The sequence below is a fragment of the Hemitrygon akajei genome, chromosome 12 (assembly GCF_048418815.1).
Source record: "Hemitrygon akajei chromosome 12, sHemAka1.3, whole genome shotgun sequence".
NCBI lineage: Eukaryota > Metazoa > Chordata > Chondrichthyes > Myliobatiformes > Dasyatidae > Hemitrygon > Hemitrygon akajei.
Genome location: NC_133135.1, coordinates 3285237 through 3300484, shown reverse-complemented (window position 1 = coordinate 3300484; position 15248 = coordinate 3285237). Strand labels below are relative to the sequence as shown.

The following is a 15248-nucleotide window of genomic DNA, read 5'->3' as shown; positions in this document are numbered from 1 at the left end:
CTGTAAAAAAGCTGAAGATGAAAAGAGGATGGCTTCTACAACTGGATAATGATCCTAAACATGCCTCAAAATCCACAATGGACTACCTCAAGAGGCGCAATCTGAAGGTTTTGCCGTGGCCCTCTCAGTCCCCCGACCTAAACATCATCGAAAATCTGTGGATAGACCTCAAAAGAGCAGTGTGTGCAAGACGGCCCAAGAATCTCACAGAACTAGAAGCCTTTTGCAAGGAAGAATGGGCGAAAATCCCCCAAACAAGAATTGAAAGACTCTCAGCTGGCTACAGAAAGCGTTTACAAGCTGTGATACTTGCCAAAGGGGGTGTTTCTAAGTACTGACCATGCAGGGTGCCCAAACTTTTGCTTTGGGCCCTTTTCCTTTTTTGTTGTTTTGAAACTGTACAAGATGGAAATAAAAAAAAATCTTGCTTAAAATATTAAAGAAATATGTCATCTTTAACTTTATGCTGTTTGGAAATCAGGTCATCTTTTACTTACTTAGCTATTCACAGTAAGAGAAATGTTGACCAGGGGTGCCCAAATTTCTGCATGCCACTGTGTGTATACCATATACAACCTTGAGATTTGTCATCTTGCAGGCAGCCATAAAACAAAGAAACACAGTAGAATCCACAAATACCTCCACAGCACAAAGACCAACAGACACTTAATGTGTGGAAAAAAGATCAAGTTGCACACACAATAAAAATGTAAGTGAATAACTCACGGAACATGAACCGCAGAGTCCCTGACAGTGTGTCCACAGGTTGATGAGCCAGTCAAGACTCGTGCACCTCGCATCTGAAGGTAGTGGTGGGAAGAGAGGAAGATGAGTCAGATGCAGGCAGGTAGGATGGGCTCAGGTGGGTGATCCTGGATTACTTTGAGTAGTGAGCTGAGCACTGGTTCATCTGCAGCCCTTGTCCTCGATGCTTTAATCTTTTTAATCTGGCTTGGTGCTTAAATTGACTGAACATCCAGTTCGGTTTTCTCTCTTGGACCCACTCCCTGCGGCTACGTTCCAGCCTGAAATTCTGAGCTGGCCCGAAGTCCACTCCAGCAGAGGCCAATGCTGCTGTACCTATATTCTCGAGATTCCAGTCTGCCAAATCTTTCAGGATACCGCAAAAAAAAAATGCTAGAGCGTTCAGATGGTTCAAAAGCACAACTCCCAAAGGGAAACTGCATGCTACAGATTGTGGTGATCGTAGTCCGGAAAAATATATTCAGTAGTTTTATTAACTGCCTTCAAAACATCGCCATACAATAGATTTCACTGTTTTAATGTGCACGTAACAAAGCTTGTCTTAAATCTTAAAAAGGTTCTATGGGTACACTCAAAGAATGTAGCAGTTCAAAAGACAGCTCACCACCACACCTCAAGGGCATTTAGGGAGGGGTAATTAAATGTTGGCTCAGCAAAAATCATTCTCCATCACTTCCTTTTCAAATCAAGTTTAATTATCATTCAGACAGCTGAATGAGGCAGTGTTCCTCTGGGGCCAAGGTGTAAAACATTCAAAATAGCAAGCAAACATTCAAAAGTAGTGAGTAGCATAATTTAAAATATCGAGCAAAGAAGCATATTCACTTGAGAAAAAACACATATGGGTAGTCCCTGAGTTACGAATGTCCGACTTATGGACAACTCATACTTACGAACCGAGGAAGGAGAACGCCGTCCGCCATTTTAAGTCGGATCGCGATGCCGTCCACCATTTTAAATCATTGCCGTTGACTCTGTGTTGAGTGTTTAACTTTGTATTTGGCTTAAATTTTTCTTAGTAAGATTCACCCTGACCCCACCACCCCCTGTTCCGGTCGGCTGGTGGTGCAGTAAGATCAGCGCCGGGCTGGAGAATGGAGGTTCCCGAGTTCGATTTAGTGACATACTGCTCCTGTGCCGGGTTGATGTCGATCTAGTGACTCCTGTACCATACGTGCCGGGTTGATGTCGAGCTCGCAACTCGACCGCGTGAAAGAAACACTGCCACCTTCAGTTTAAATTCCCACGTGGAATACTGTGGAGGATCAAATACCCAAACTCAGCACAGCCCCCACTTGTCCCATTTAACCTTCTCAGTGCGGACCCGGGGAATTCAGTGCGGTGGTCCTTAGGACCCAGTGGACCTCGGGAACCGATGGAGCTTGGGACCCGCCGCCCGCAGTGTTTCTGTTCCATTGACAGGAAGTGATCGCGATTGAAAATAAAGTGGAAATAATAAAGCGTTTGGAAAGAGGTGAAACGCCATCAATCATTGGAAAAGCGTTAGGCTACAATCGGTCAACAATCGGAACGATTTTAAAGGAAAAATGGATAAAATGAGAATAATGGAGTATGTGAAAGGCCCTGCCCCAATGAAAGCTACGATTATTACTAGCAATGCAGTAGTTTAATTATTGGAATACATATGTTTAAGTGTTTTATATGCATAGAAAGGTAAAATAATATATACTAAGACAAACGTTTGACTAACTGACACTAAATAATAGCGGATGTACTTGTTCCGACTTGCATACAAATCTGACTTGAAGACGGATTCAGGAACAGAACTCGTGCATAACCCGGGGACTGCCTGTAGTCCAAGACCCTGAGTGACGATGTCCAGTAAAGGATGGTATGGCCACCCAGCAGTGTACAGACGCACGCAATCCAGCCTGTTATTCCACCACTCGAGCATGGGAGTGCAGCACCGATGAGTTAGTGGTGAGGTTACCACAGTCACACATGCTTAGACGCTTTGAATTGTGTATGCAGTTTAGTGATGGGGAAGTTATCCACCAGGTTCAGGAGCCTGATTGTTGTAGGGTAATAACTGTTCCTGAACTTGGTGGCATGGGATGCAAGACTCCTGTACTCCTGCGTAATGGTGGTAGTGGGAAGACAGTGTGGTCTGCATGGTGAGGATCTTTGATGTTGAATGCTACTTGTGACAGTGCACCATTAAATATGTTCAGTGGCGGAGAGGGCTTTGTGATTGACTTGGCTTTAGCGAAAAGCTAGCACAAATACGCTTGCCTGAATGTAAGTGATAATTTGAACAAGGTGAAAGTTCAGATCGTCAGTTTGGATCTGTACACGTTCAGATGGAGTGGAATTTCTTGGGATTGACCTGGAATATTCACTACTGGTGACAGGCACATAGACAACCCTCAGCATTTGTCCTTCTCTATACTCTTTTAGGTGCTGATCCGAGTCCATGCATGCGGTGTAAATCCTGTGGAAACCTACATGCGTTCTGGATCCTACGCGAGGAAACCAACTTTGCCGTGGACACCGGGCCATGATGTGGCTGGAGTCATTGAACAAGTGGGGCCATGTGTTACCACATTTCAGGTCAGTCACATAGCTGGGTTCGAAAGTCTGCAGATGACTCAAAAAGAGGTGGGGATGTTGACAGTGAAGATGGTTATCAGGATTTGGAGGGATCTTAGCTGGGATAGTGCGCTGAGGAATGGCAAATAGAGTTTAATTAGGACAGTGAGAGATGCTATATCGAATATTGAAAGGCCTGGATAGAGCGATGTGGAGTGGATGTTTCCAAAAGTGGGGGAGTCTAGGACCAAATGGCACAGCCGTAGAATAGAGGGACGTTGCTTTAGAACAAAGATGAGGAAGAATTTCTTCAAAGGTTCAAAGTAAATGTTATTTTCAAAGGACATAGTTGTCACCATATACAACCCTGAGATTTATTTATTTTGGGCATACTCAGGAAATCGATAGAATAACAACCATTACAGAATCAACTAGGGCATTCAACCAGAGTGTAGAAGACAACAAACTGTACAAATACAAAAAGAAAGAAATAACATAAATAAATAAGCAATAAATATTGAGAAAATGAGATGGAGTCCTTGAAAGTGAGTCTATTCTTATCTGTCCTCTTTACCCAGAAGGCAGTAAATCTGTGGAATCCATTACCGCAGGCAGCCATGTCATTGTGTATATTTAAAGCAGAGGTTGATAGGTTCTTGATTAGTCAGGCATCAAACATTACGGGAAGAAGGCGGGAGAATGGTGCTGAGAAGGATATTAAATCATCCATATTGTAATGAAGCAGACTTAATGGGCTGAATGGCCTAATTCACATGTCTTTCAGTGATGAATTTTGGGAAGACATTTCAGGGTAGGACTCGTTCAGTGAACGGTAGGGCACTAGGGAGTGCTGTAGAATAGAGAGACATGAGAGTACAGTTATACTGTTCCTTGCAAGTGGAGTCACAGGTAGACGGTATGGTGAAGGTGTTCATCAGTTAGGACAGTAAGTATAGAAGTTGGGATGTTTGGTTGCAGTTGTACAAGATGTTGGTTAGGCCACAGGAAAGTGGTTACCTGCCATAGGAAAGACAACATTAAACTGGAAAGAGTGCAGGAAAGATGTACAATAATTTTGCCCAGATTAAGGGACTGAGTTTTGGAGAGAGGTTCAGCAGGTTGGGCCATTTTTCATTGGTGTACAGGAGAATGAGAGGTGACTTTAGAGTTGTTTAAAATCACAAGGGAAATAAATAGGGTGAATGTAGACAGGGTTTGCGGCATAGGTTTGAGGAGAAAGGAGAGAACTTTACAGGGGACCTGAGGAGCAACTTTTTCTCCCAGAGGGTGGTCATTAGATGGAATAAAGGAAGTAATTGAGGCAGATACATTAACAACATTTAAAAGGTACTTGGACAGGTTTGTGGATAGCAAAAGTTTATTTGTTCTTCAATCATTCATCTTTTATTATTTAGTCGGTCATTCAGTTCGAGATACAGTGTGAACAGTTTAGATGTTCAGAGGGGTATGAGCCAAACATGGACAAATGGGACTAGTTTAGTTGCCAATCCTGCTGGGCTGAGGTACTGTTTCCATAGTCTTGTTTGTTGTGTAGCACCTGGGCTGAAGGAACAGTTTCTATAATCTTGTTTCTTATGGAGTAGTTGGGCTGAGGAACTACTTCCATCATCTTGTTTGTTGTGGAACAGCTGGGCTGAGCGAAATGTTTGCATAGTCTGGGTTATGATGGATCCCCACCTTTTGCTTTCTGCAGAGATTGCACCCTACGCGACTCCCCTGTCCATTCGTTCCTCCACATTGATCTCCTTCCTGGCATTTATCCCTGCAAGTGGAACAAATGCCACAGCTGCCCCTACACCACCTCCCTCACTACCATTCAGGGCTGTAAACAGTCTTTCCAGGTGAGGCGACACTTCACCTGTGAGTCTGTTGGGGTCATATACCATATATGGTGCTCCTGGAGTGACCTCCTGTATATTGGTGAGACCCGACATAGATTGGGAGTCTGCTTTGCAGAGAAGTGGGATCGCCCGGTGGCCACCCATTTTAATCCCACTTCCCGTTCCCATTCTGTCTATCCATGGCCTCTTCCACTGTCACAACAAGGCTATGCTTAGGCTGGAGGAACAACACCTTATATTCCGACTGGGTAGCCTCCAACCTGATGGCATGAACATCAACTTCTTGAACTTCCAGTAATGCCCCCACATCCCCTCTCTTTCACCATTTCCCATTCCCTTTTCCCTCTCTCACTTCATCTCTTTGCCCGCCCATTGCCTCCCTCTGGTGCTCCTTGTCTCCTTTCTTTCTTCCATGGCCTTCTGTCTCTTTCACCAATCAACTTCCCAGTTCTTTACTTCATCCATCCTCCTCCTGGTTTCACCTATCACCCCCATCTTTCAAATCTACTCCTCAGCTTTTTTTTTCTCCAGTCCTGCAGAAGGGTCTCGTCCCAAAATGTCAACTGTATTCTTTTCCATAGATGCTGCCTGACCTGCTGAGTTCCTCCAGCATTTTGAGTGTGTTGCTTGGATTTCTAGCATCTGCAAATTTTCTCTTGATTTGGATGAGTTATTTTTGCTCTGTTAGAAAGGAGATCGAGTTTTTACAAGTAAAACCATTTCTGGTGGATATGCTGAATATACAGTCGCTTCAGATGACGCCGTCTACCATTTGCCGGATAGTCTAAGCTACAAGGAAGGATCAGCTGTTGGAACCCCTTACTTCACTGCCTATCGAGCCCTCATGCAAAAGTAAGCAATCATAAACTTGACAGCAAAGTGAATTGTTTTACCTTGAGAACGATTGGGGTGTTGTGGGAATTTTTTGGACACTGATGGCAGAGACTTCTATTGTTATTTATTTTATTTAGTGATACAGCGAGGAACAGCAACAAGCCACACCACCCAGCAACTCAACCTATTTGCAATGAACAATTAACCTGCTGACCAGTACATCTTTGGACTGTGGGAGGAAACCACACACTCATGGGAAGAAACATGCAAACTCTTTACAGTTGGTGTCGGAACTGGACTCCGAACAGCAATACTTTATAATAATATTGCACTTACTGCTACACTACTGTAGCACCCTATGCATTTCAATTAGGTTCCACTTTCTTGATCTTTTGATGCACTCTCCAGTTGATGTTTACAAATGTTTAAATTTGGCTGGCAGGGTACGACCTGTTTCTGCACCTAATCTACCACTGATATCTCAGCCAGTTGGTCAGCCACAAACCAGGTCTGCCCTGCAGGTGAGGAGACCCAGTCTCAGATTCCTTCAGCCTCTTCCTCCAAAATTTGTCCTCAAGATTGGGCATCGTGATACATAACATCGTGATACATATACGTGATATATAACACGTATAGTGCAACACGATTACAGCTCAGGGCATCAGAGTTCAGAGGTCTTTTCCGATGTCATCTGTAAGGAGTATGTCATAGGAGTCTGTCCTCCCTGTGAAATGCCTGCGTTTCCTCCCACAATCCAAAGATGTACTGGTTACTTGGTTAATTGGTCATTGTAAGTTGTCCTGTGATTAGGCTCGGGTTCAATCGTGGTTGTTGGGGGTTGCTGGGTGGCACAGCTCAAGTGGATGGTAAGGTTTGTTCCATGCTAATAATGAGAAAAGTGTGATTGGTTGGGGACCAGACAATGGAAAGGTGGACTTTGGCAAATATCTAAAAGGTGTTGGGATCAGAGGCCATCAGACTTGGAAGCAGATTTCGGGCATTTAGCCCATTGAATCTGCAATGCTTTCTGATCATAGCTGATTTATTACTTCTCTTAACTCCATTCTCCTGCCTTATTTCTGTAACCTTTGATATCCTTAAGGCCCTATCAACCTCCACTTTAAATCCATCGAATGATTGACCTCCACAGCCTTCTAAGCAATGAATTCCAGAGATTCATCACTCTCTGGCTAAAGAAATTTCTCCCTATCTCTGTTTTAAAGAGACATCCCTCTATTCTGAAGCTCTGCCCTCTGGTCCTGGACTTTCCACTATTCTCTCCACATCTACTCCATCTAGGCCTTTTACTATTTAGTGGGTTTCAGTGGGATTTGAATGCAGATGATATGAAGATTGATAGAGGGGCAGGTAGTGTTGAGGAAACAGGAAGGCTGTAGAAGGACTTGGACAAATTAGGAGAATGGACAAGAGTGTGGCAAATAAAATGCAATGTTGGAAAATGCATGGGCGTGCACTTTGGTGGTAGAAACAAATGTGGAGACTATTTTCTAAACGGAGAGAAAATCCTAAAATCTGAGATGTAAAGAGTCTTGGGAGTCCTTGTGCAGAACACCCGAAAGGCTAACTTGCAGGTGTAGTCAGTGGTGAGGAAGGCAAATGCAATGTTAGCGTTCATTTCAAGAGGTCTAGAATACAAGAACAGGGATGTGATGTTGAGGCTTTATTAGGATCTGGTGAGGCCTGACCTTGAGTATTGTGAACAGTTTTGGGCTCCTCATCTAAGAAAAAATGTGCTGGCTTTGGAGGGGGTTCAGAGGAGGTTCACAAGGATGATTCCGAGAATGAAAGGGTTATCATACAAGGAACATTTAGGTGGATGAGGGGGATCTCATTGAAAACTCTCGAATGTTGAAAGGCTTAGACAAAGTAGATGTGGAAAAGGATGTTTCCCATGGTGGCGAAGTCTAGGACAAGAGGGCACAGCCTCAGGATAGAGGGGCGTCCATTTAAAACAGTGATGTGTGAAGAAATTTCTTTAGCCTGAGGCTGGTGAATTTGTGGAATTTGTTACCACATGCAGATGTGGAGGCCAGGTCGTTGGATGTATTTAAGTCAGAATTTGATAGGTTCTTGATAGGACACGACATCAAAGTTTACAGGGCGAAGGCCAGGGGAGGGATAAACGGATCAGCTGGGCCAAATGGCCTAATTCTGCTCCTATGTTTTATGGTTTTATGTTTTATAAAGCCTCAGCATAACATCCTTGCTTATTTACTCTTATCCTCTTGAAGGACTACCTGAAAGCCGTTGTACATGAGTAGTTGAAAGCTAATCATTCAGGGACAGCAAGTGATTAGGAAGGTGAAAGTTCATTGGTCTTTAGTGTGAGAAAATCTAACACCAACTAATGCAGATGTACAGCCCCCACCTGGAATATCATGTGTGAATCTGGCCTCTTCTCGAGTGCATGGTCACCTTTACTTCTGGGACCACAAACACGCATTGTGCTGATTTCTGCATGTACAGTTCGGTGTGATTCTGGCAGAAGTTCACTTCACTGTCAGTCACGGGTTCTACACCCAATTGTAGCAATGTCTTTCATCTGCAGATCTTTCTGTTTTCAGAGCACATGCGAAGACAGGGGAGACTGTTCTGGTTCACGGAGCAAGCGGAGGGGTAAGCTGCATCAACTGACTATCAGAGGGAGACCATTGGACCGGTGCTGGCCAGTGAGAGCCATTTAAGTTAATGCCATATAGAACATAGACCATTACAGCACAGTACAGGCTCTTTGGCCCATGATGCTGTGCCATCCTCATAACCTACCCTAAAATCAATGTAACCCTTCATATCTAACCCTGTCATATAAACCTCTGTTTTTCTAAGTGGACATCTCCACGGACATGAGTTGGTGATAATAAATCTGTTTCTGATCAGGCTGCTTGTTAAATGTAATGGTTTCTGTCTCTACCACTTTTATAGGCAGAGAGTTTTATTTGGGCAAAGGTACTTCCACGATCCCCTAACAAAAACTCGAGTTATTGAGGCATCATTGTGCAGCTTTTCCCAACAAGAATCTGCAAGCAAATGCCAACTGTCTGCGTGGTTCGGTGGTGGGGTGGTGGGGGGGGCGCTGGAGGAACTCAGCAGGCCAGGCAGGATCTATGGAAATGAATAAACAGCTTGTGCTGAGGCTCTTTATCAGGACTGGAAAGGAAGGGGGAAGATACCAGAATAAGAAGGTGGGGCGAGAGGAAGCGGGATCGATGGGTGATGCCAGGTGGGTGGGAAAGATCATGGGCAGGAGAAAGGGAAGAAGGAGGAGCACCAGCGGAGGTGATAGGCATGTAAGGAGGCATGAACAGTTATGAGGCCAGCAAGTGGAATAGAAGAAGAGGAACGGGGGAGGGGAAAGGGGATAAAAGAATTTTTTTTTTTTCGGATGTTGGAGAAATCGATATTTGTGCCATCAGGTTGGAGGCTACCCAGACGGAATATGAGATGTTGCTCCTCCACCCTGAGAGTGGCCTCATCATGGCAGAAGAGGAGGCCATGGGGTTAGGAATTAAAATGGTTGGCCGTCAGGAAATTCCATTGGAGGAGAAAGCACTTGGAATCATTGAATTAGGGATTTTGCAGTGGTGAGGTCAGCAATAGGGTCGTATTCAGCCTGGAGCAGCTGAAGTGTTGGGAAGCTCCTTTTCATTCTGAGGTTAATGACTATATTGCCTTTCAGGTAGGGATAGCAGCCTGCCAGATAGCCCGAGCTCATGGCCTGAGGGTGCTTGGCACAGCTGGCACACTGGAAGGGATGCGCCTAGTCGAAAAGAATGGAGCGCACAAAGCTTTCAACCACAGAGAGGTCGGCTACACTGACCAGATCAAGGTACTGTCATCACCAACTAATTGGACACTGCAAACACCCACTCGTTCCACAATCACACTTCATTTACTTGTGCACAAGAGCACCACACTGCTCTGAAGTTTGAACAAAAAGTGCCTTACATACAGAAATGGATCAGTTGTATAGATATTGATCTAATAGAAGCTGTGCATGCTGAATCCCATCATTTGCATATTTAAGTATCAATCATAATACATATTTCAGGTGTTAATCAATTATATCTTTGTGTTAAAGGCCCATCATTCTTGAGAATTAGTAAAGTAACTGTCCAATAGTAGGTATTACCCTAGAATCCTTCAGTTGCGTCTTTATCTTTGGGGTGTTCAGTGCCCTTGGTTCCCAGGCTTGAGCAGAAAGGGTGTACAACAATTTGGCTTTCAAGAAGTAAGCGTTCAGCACAGACTAGAAGGGCCCAGAGATCCTGTTTCCGTGCTGTAATTGTTATATGGTTATTATAAGAGCTGTGTTCAGCCTGGATGACCTCATGATGTTTGCACACTCTGTCAGCTTTTCATCCTGACGGTTGCCTTCGTGAACTTCCACACGTACAAAGACTGTACAAACTGTCTGTGCCTTGTTCTGTTAGCAAACCATTTAACCCTTGCCTGGCTGTGATTTCCACAATGTAGACTCCGAACTTCTAACCCTCCGCTGGCTGAGTGTCCACAGTGTTTACTCTCCCACTGAAACACAAGGTGCGGCAGTGTGCAACTGGGTGATGATGGACTCTGTGAGCTTCTCCTGACCACTTTCCAATCCCTGGAGGTGCTGAAGAGCTCCATGGCCGAGCACACATGTTGTGAAGTGTAGCCATGGTGTGGGTAATATGGAGCTAATGGCGTACGCATCCCAGAAAGTGCAGTGTGAGAAATGATGGAAAACACAGAACGCTACATATGGTGCAGGAACTGACCCTTCTAATCGCATTGTGCCAAATTAATTAAATTAGCAATCAAAAGTCCAATTGAATGCACACAGTATATGGAATAAGGTAGATTATATTGAGGTGCAGTTAGAAGTTGTGGGCATCACTGAGTCATGCTGGAAGTAGATTACAGTTGAGAGTGTATTGTCCAGGATGCACATTGTATCGAAAGGATAGGCAGGTAGGCAGAGAAGGTGGGTGGGGGGGGGGGGGGGGGTCTGTCGGGGAAAAAATGAAATCAAATCTTTAGAGGATGAGAATCGTGGATAGAGTTCAGAAACTGCAAGAGTAAAAGGACCTTGATGGGAGTTATATACAGGCCTCTGAATAGTTGCCAGAATATAGGCTACAAATTACAACAGGAGATAGAAAATGCATGTCAAAACATAGAAAACCAACAGCACAATACAGGCCTTTCAGCCCACAATGCTGTGCGGAACATGTACTTTCTTTAGAAATTACCTAAGATTACCCATAGCCCTCTATTTTTCTAACTCCATGTACCTATCCAAAAGTCTCAATATTATGATAGTCATGGGGGATTTCAATACGCAGGTAGATTGGGAAAATCAGGTTTTCCAAGGGAGAGGTTTTATAGAATGCCTATTTGATGGCTTTTCAGAGCAGCTTGTGGTTGAGCCCACTATCTGCTGAATGTTATAAACTCAGTCAGCTTCATCATGGGCACTAGCCTCCCTAGCGTAGAGGACATCTGCAAAAGTCGATGCCTCAAAAAGGTAACATCCATCATTAAGGACCCTCTTTGCCTAGGTCATGCCCTCTTCTCATTTCTACCATCAAGGAGGAGGTACAGGAGCCTGAAGAGACACACTCAATATCTTAGGAACAGCTTCTTCCCCATCACCATCAGATTTCTGAATGGACAGTGAACCCATGTACACTACCTCACTACTTTTTCTTCTCTTTTTGCACTAAATTTAAATATTTATTTTTGATTGTAATTGATTGTTTTTATTATTATGTTTGGACTGTACTGCTGCTGCAAAACAACAAATTTAATAGTTCCATTTGATATCAGAGAAATGTTTGCAATATACCTCCTGAAATTCTTGTTCTTCACAGACATTCATGAAAGCAGGAATGCCCCAAAGAATGAATGATAGTTAAAGCGATAGAACCCCAAAGACCCCACCCCCTTCCCATGCACAAGCAACGACCCTTCTCCACCCCCACTTACTTACACAGAAAAAGCATCAGCACCCTCCGCCCACCAAACAAGTAAATTTTTTGTCAAAGTCCATGGATGTCACCATATTCAACCCTGAGATACATACTTAATAAATCCATAGAATAATAACCATAACAGAATCAATGGAAGACTGCACCATTGTGGGCATTCAGCCAGTGTGCAAAAGACAACTGAAGATACAAAAATAAATTTTAAAATGTCTAGAACATGAGATGAAGTGTCCTCCAAACTGAGTATATAAGTTGTAGGAACAGTTCAGTGAGGGGATGAGTGAAGTTATAGAAGATAGAAATCTACAGCACATTATAGGCCCTTCGGTCCACAATGTTGTGCCAACCACGTAACCTACTCTAGAACATAAGAAATAGGGACAGGAGTAGGCCATCTGGCCTGTTGAGCCTGCTCCACTATTCAATAGGATCATGGCTGATCTGACCATGGACTCATCTCCACCTACCTGCCTTTTCCCCATAACCCTTAATTCCCCTACAATGCAAAAATCTATCCAACCTTGTATTAGATCTATTGCTGAGGTGGCCTCTTTCACTGCAGAGAATTCCACAGATTCACCACTCTCTGGGAAAAGCAGTTCCTCCTCATCTCCATCCTAAATCTACTCCCCCAAAGTCCCCTAGTTCTTGCCTCATCTACCAGTGGAAACAACTTTCCTTCCTCTATCTTGTCTATCCCTTCCATAATTTTATGTTTCTATAGGATCTCCTCTCATTCTTCTGAATTCCAGCGAGTACAGTCCCAGGTGACTCAATCTCTCCTCATAGTCTAACCCCCCCCCCCCCCAATCTCTGGAATCAACCTGGTGAACCTCCTCTGCACCACCTCCAAAGCCAGTATATCCTTCCTCAAGTAAGGAGACCAGAACTGTATGCAGTATTCCAGGCACAGCCTCACCAGTACCCTGTACAGCTGCAGCATAAATGAAAACCCTCTAGCAGTGAAGACCAACATTCCATTTCCCTTCTTGATAGCATGTTACACCTGCAAACCAACCTTTTGTGATTCATACACAAGCACTCCCGAGTCCCTCTGCACAGCAGCATGTTGCAATTTTCTAATATTTAAATAATAATCTGCCCTTTTATTTTTCCTTCCAAAGTGGATGACCTCGCATTTACCAACATTGTACTCCATCTGCCAGCCCCTTGCCCACTCACTTAACCGATCTATATCTCTCTGCAGACTCTCCATATCTTCTGCACAATTTCCTTTTCCACTCAATTTAGAGTCATCAGCAAACTTAGATACATTATATGCAGTTCCCTCTTCCAGATCATTAATGTATATCGTGAATAATTGTGGGCCCAGCACCAACCCCTGTGGCACACCGCTCACCACTGATTGCCAACCAGAGTAACACCCATGTATCCCAACTCTCTGCTTCCTATTAGTTAACCAATCCTCTATCCATGGTAATACATCACCCCCAACCTATGTATCCTTATAGAACCATAGAATCTTATGGATAAGTCTTTTATGCGGCACCTTATTGAACGTCTTCTGGAAATCCAAGTAAATAACATCCGTCTGTTCCCCTCTGTCCATTGTGATCATTATATCCTCAAAGAACTCCAGTAAGTTTGTCAAACAAGACCTGCCTTTGCTGAATCCATGCTGCTTCTGCCTGATGGATCCATTTCTTTCCAGACGCCTCACTATTTCTTCTTTAATGATAACTTCAAGCATTTTCTCAACTGCAGATGTTAAACTAGCTGGCCTATAGTTACCTGCCTTTTGCCTACATCCTTTTTTGAACAGTAGCTTGTTATTTGCCTATTTTCCAATCCACGTGGACCTGCCCAGAGTCCAGAGAATTTTGGTAAATTATCACTAAAGCCTCAATTATAACCTCTGCAATTTCTTTCAGTACCCTGGGATGTGTTCCATCAGGACCAGGGGACTTATCTGTCACAGGTCCACAAGTTTGCTCAGCACTACCTCTTTAGTGATAGCTATTGTATTGTATCAAAGTCCTCGCCTCCCATAGCATCCATATTATCTCTCTTTGGCATGCTAGACGTATCATCCACTCTGAAGACCGACACAAAATAGTCAAAACTGTTACTATCTCTTTTTATATTTTGTGCAAATTTATTTTCATAATCCAGCTTCCCTTTCTTTATTGATCAATTAGTGGTTCATTGTTGCTTTTTGAACTTTTCCCAATCTTCCAGTTTCCCACTATTCTTGGCGACTTCGTACGCACAAGCTTTTAGTTTGATGCCTTCCTTTATTTTCTTAGTTATTCGAGGCTGGCTCTCCCCCCCCCCCCCCCCCCCCCCCCGCTTACTGTCCTTGTTTTTAACTGGAATATAATTTTGTTGAGCACTGTGAAAAATCTCTTTGAAAATCTTCCATTGTTCGTCAACCATCCCACCATATAGCCTGTGTTCCCAGTCTACATTATTCAAATCCTCCCTCATCCCATTGTACTCTCCATTGTTTATGCATAATATACTGGGTTTCAATTGAACTATTGCACCCTCTATTTGTATGAGAAACTCAATCATACTGTGATCACTCTTTCCAAAGGGATCCCTAACTACATGATCACTAATTTTACCTGTCTCATTGCACAGGACCAGATCTAAACTAGTACATTCCCTTGTAGGTCCAGTGACATGCTGTTCAAGAAAACTATCGCATATGCATTTTATGAAGTCCTCCTCAAGAAGCCTTGACCAACTTGATTCACCCAATCTATGTGCAGGTTAAATTCCCCCATGATAACTGCTGTTCCAATCTTACATGCCTCAGATATTTCTCTGTTTATTGCCTGTGCCACTGAAATGTTATTATTCAGTGGCCGATAGACAATTCCCACCAGTAATATTTTTCCCACTTGCTATTCCTAATCTCTACCCAGATGGATTCTACATTCTGCTCCTTAGATCACCTCTCACTATCATTGTCCATTCAGAAATCTGATGGTGGAGAGGAAGAAGCTGTTCCTGAAATGTTGAGTATGTGTCTTCAGACTCCTGTACCTCCAACTTGCTGATAGCAATGAGAAGAAGAGGGCATGTCCCGGGAGATGAGAGTCCTTCATGATGGATTCTGCCTTCTTGAAGCATCCCCTATTGAAGTCGTCCTCGATGCTGGCTGGCTAGTGTCCATGATGGAGTTGATGAGTTTACAACTTTCTGCAGCTTTTTCCGATCCTGTGCAATGGCCCCTCCGTACCAGATGATGATGCAACCAGTTAGAATGCTCTCCATGGTA

The 15248-nt window shown here is 43.7% G+C and overlaps 1 protein-coding gene across 4 annotated transcripts in view; it reads left to right on the top strand.

Moving 5' to 3' along the window:
* cryz (crystallin, zeta (quinone reductase)) overlaps positions 1–15248 on the top strand; it is a 38878-nt gene that overhangs the window by 5714 nt on the left and 17916 nt on the right. For all 4 annotated transcript variants that reach the window (XM_073062487.1, XM_073062485.1, XM_073062488.1 and 1 more), the window contains 4 exons: positions 3184–3336; positions 5866–6029; positions 8597–8648; positions 9709–9858. In XM_073062487.1, coding sequence (XP_072918588.1) covers positions 3184–3336; positions 5866–6029; positions 8597–8648; positions 9709–9858 — 519 coding nt within the window. The remainder of the gene's footprint in view (positions 1–3183; positions 3337–5865; positions 6030–8596; positions 8649–9708; positions 9859–15248) is intronic.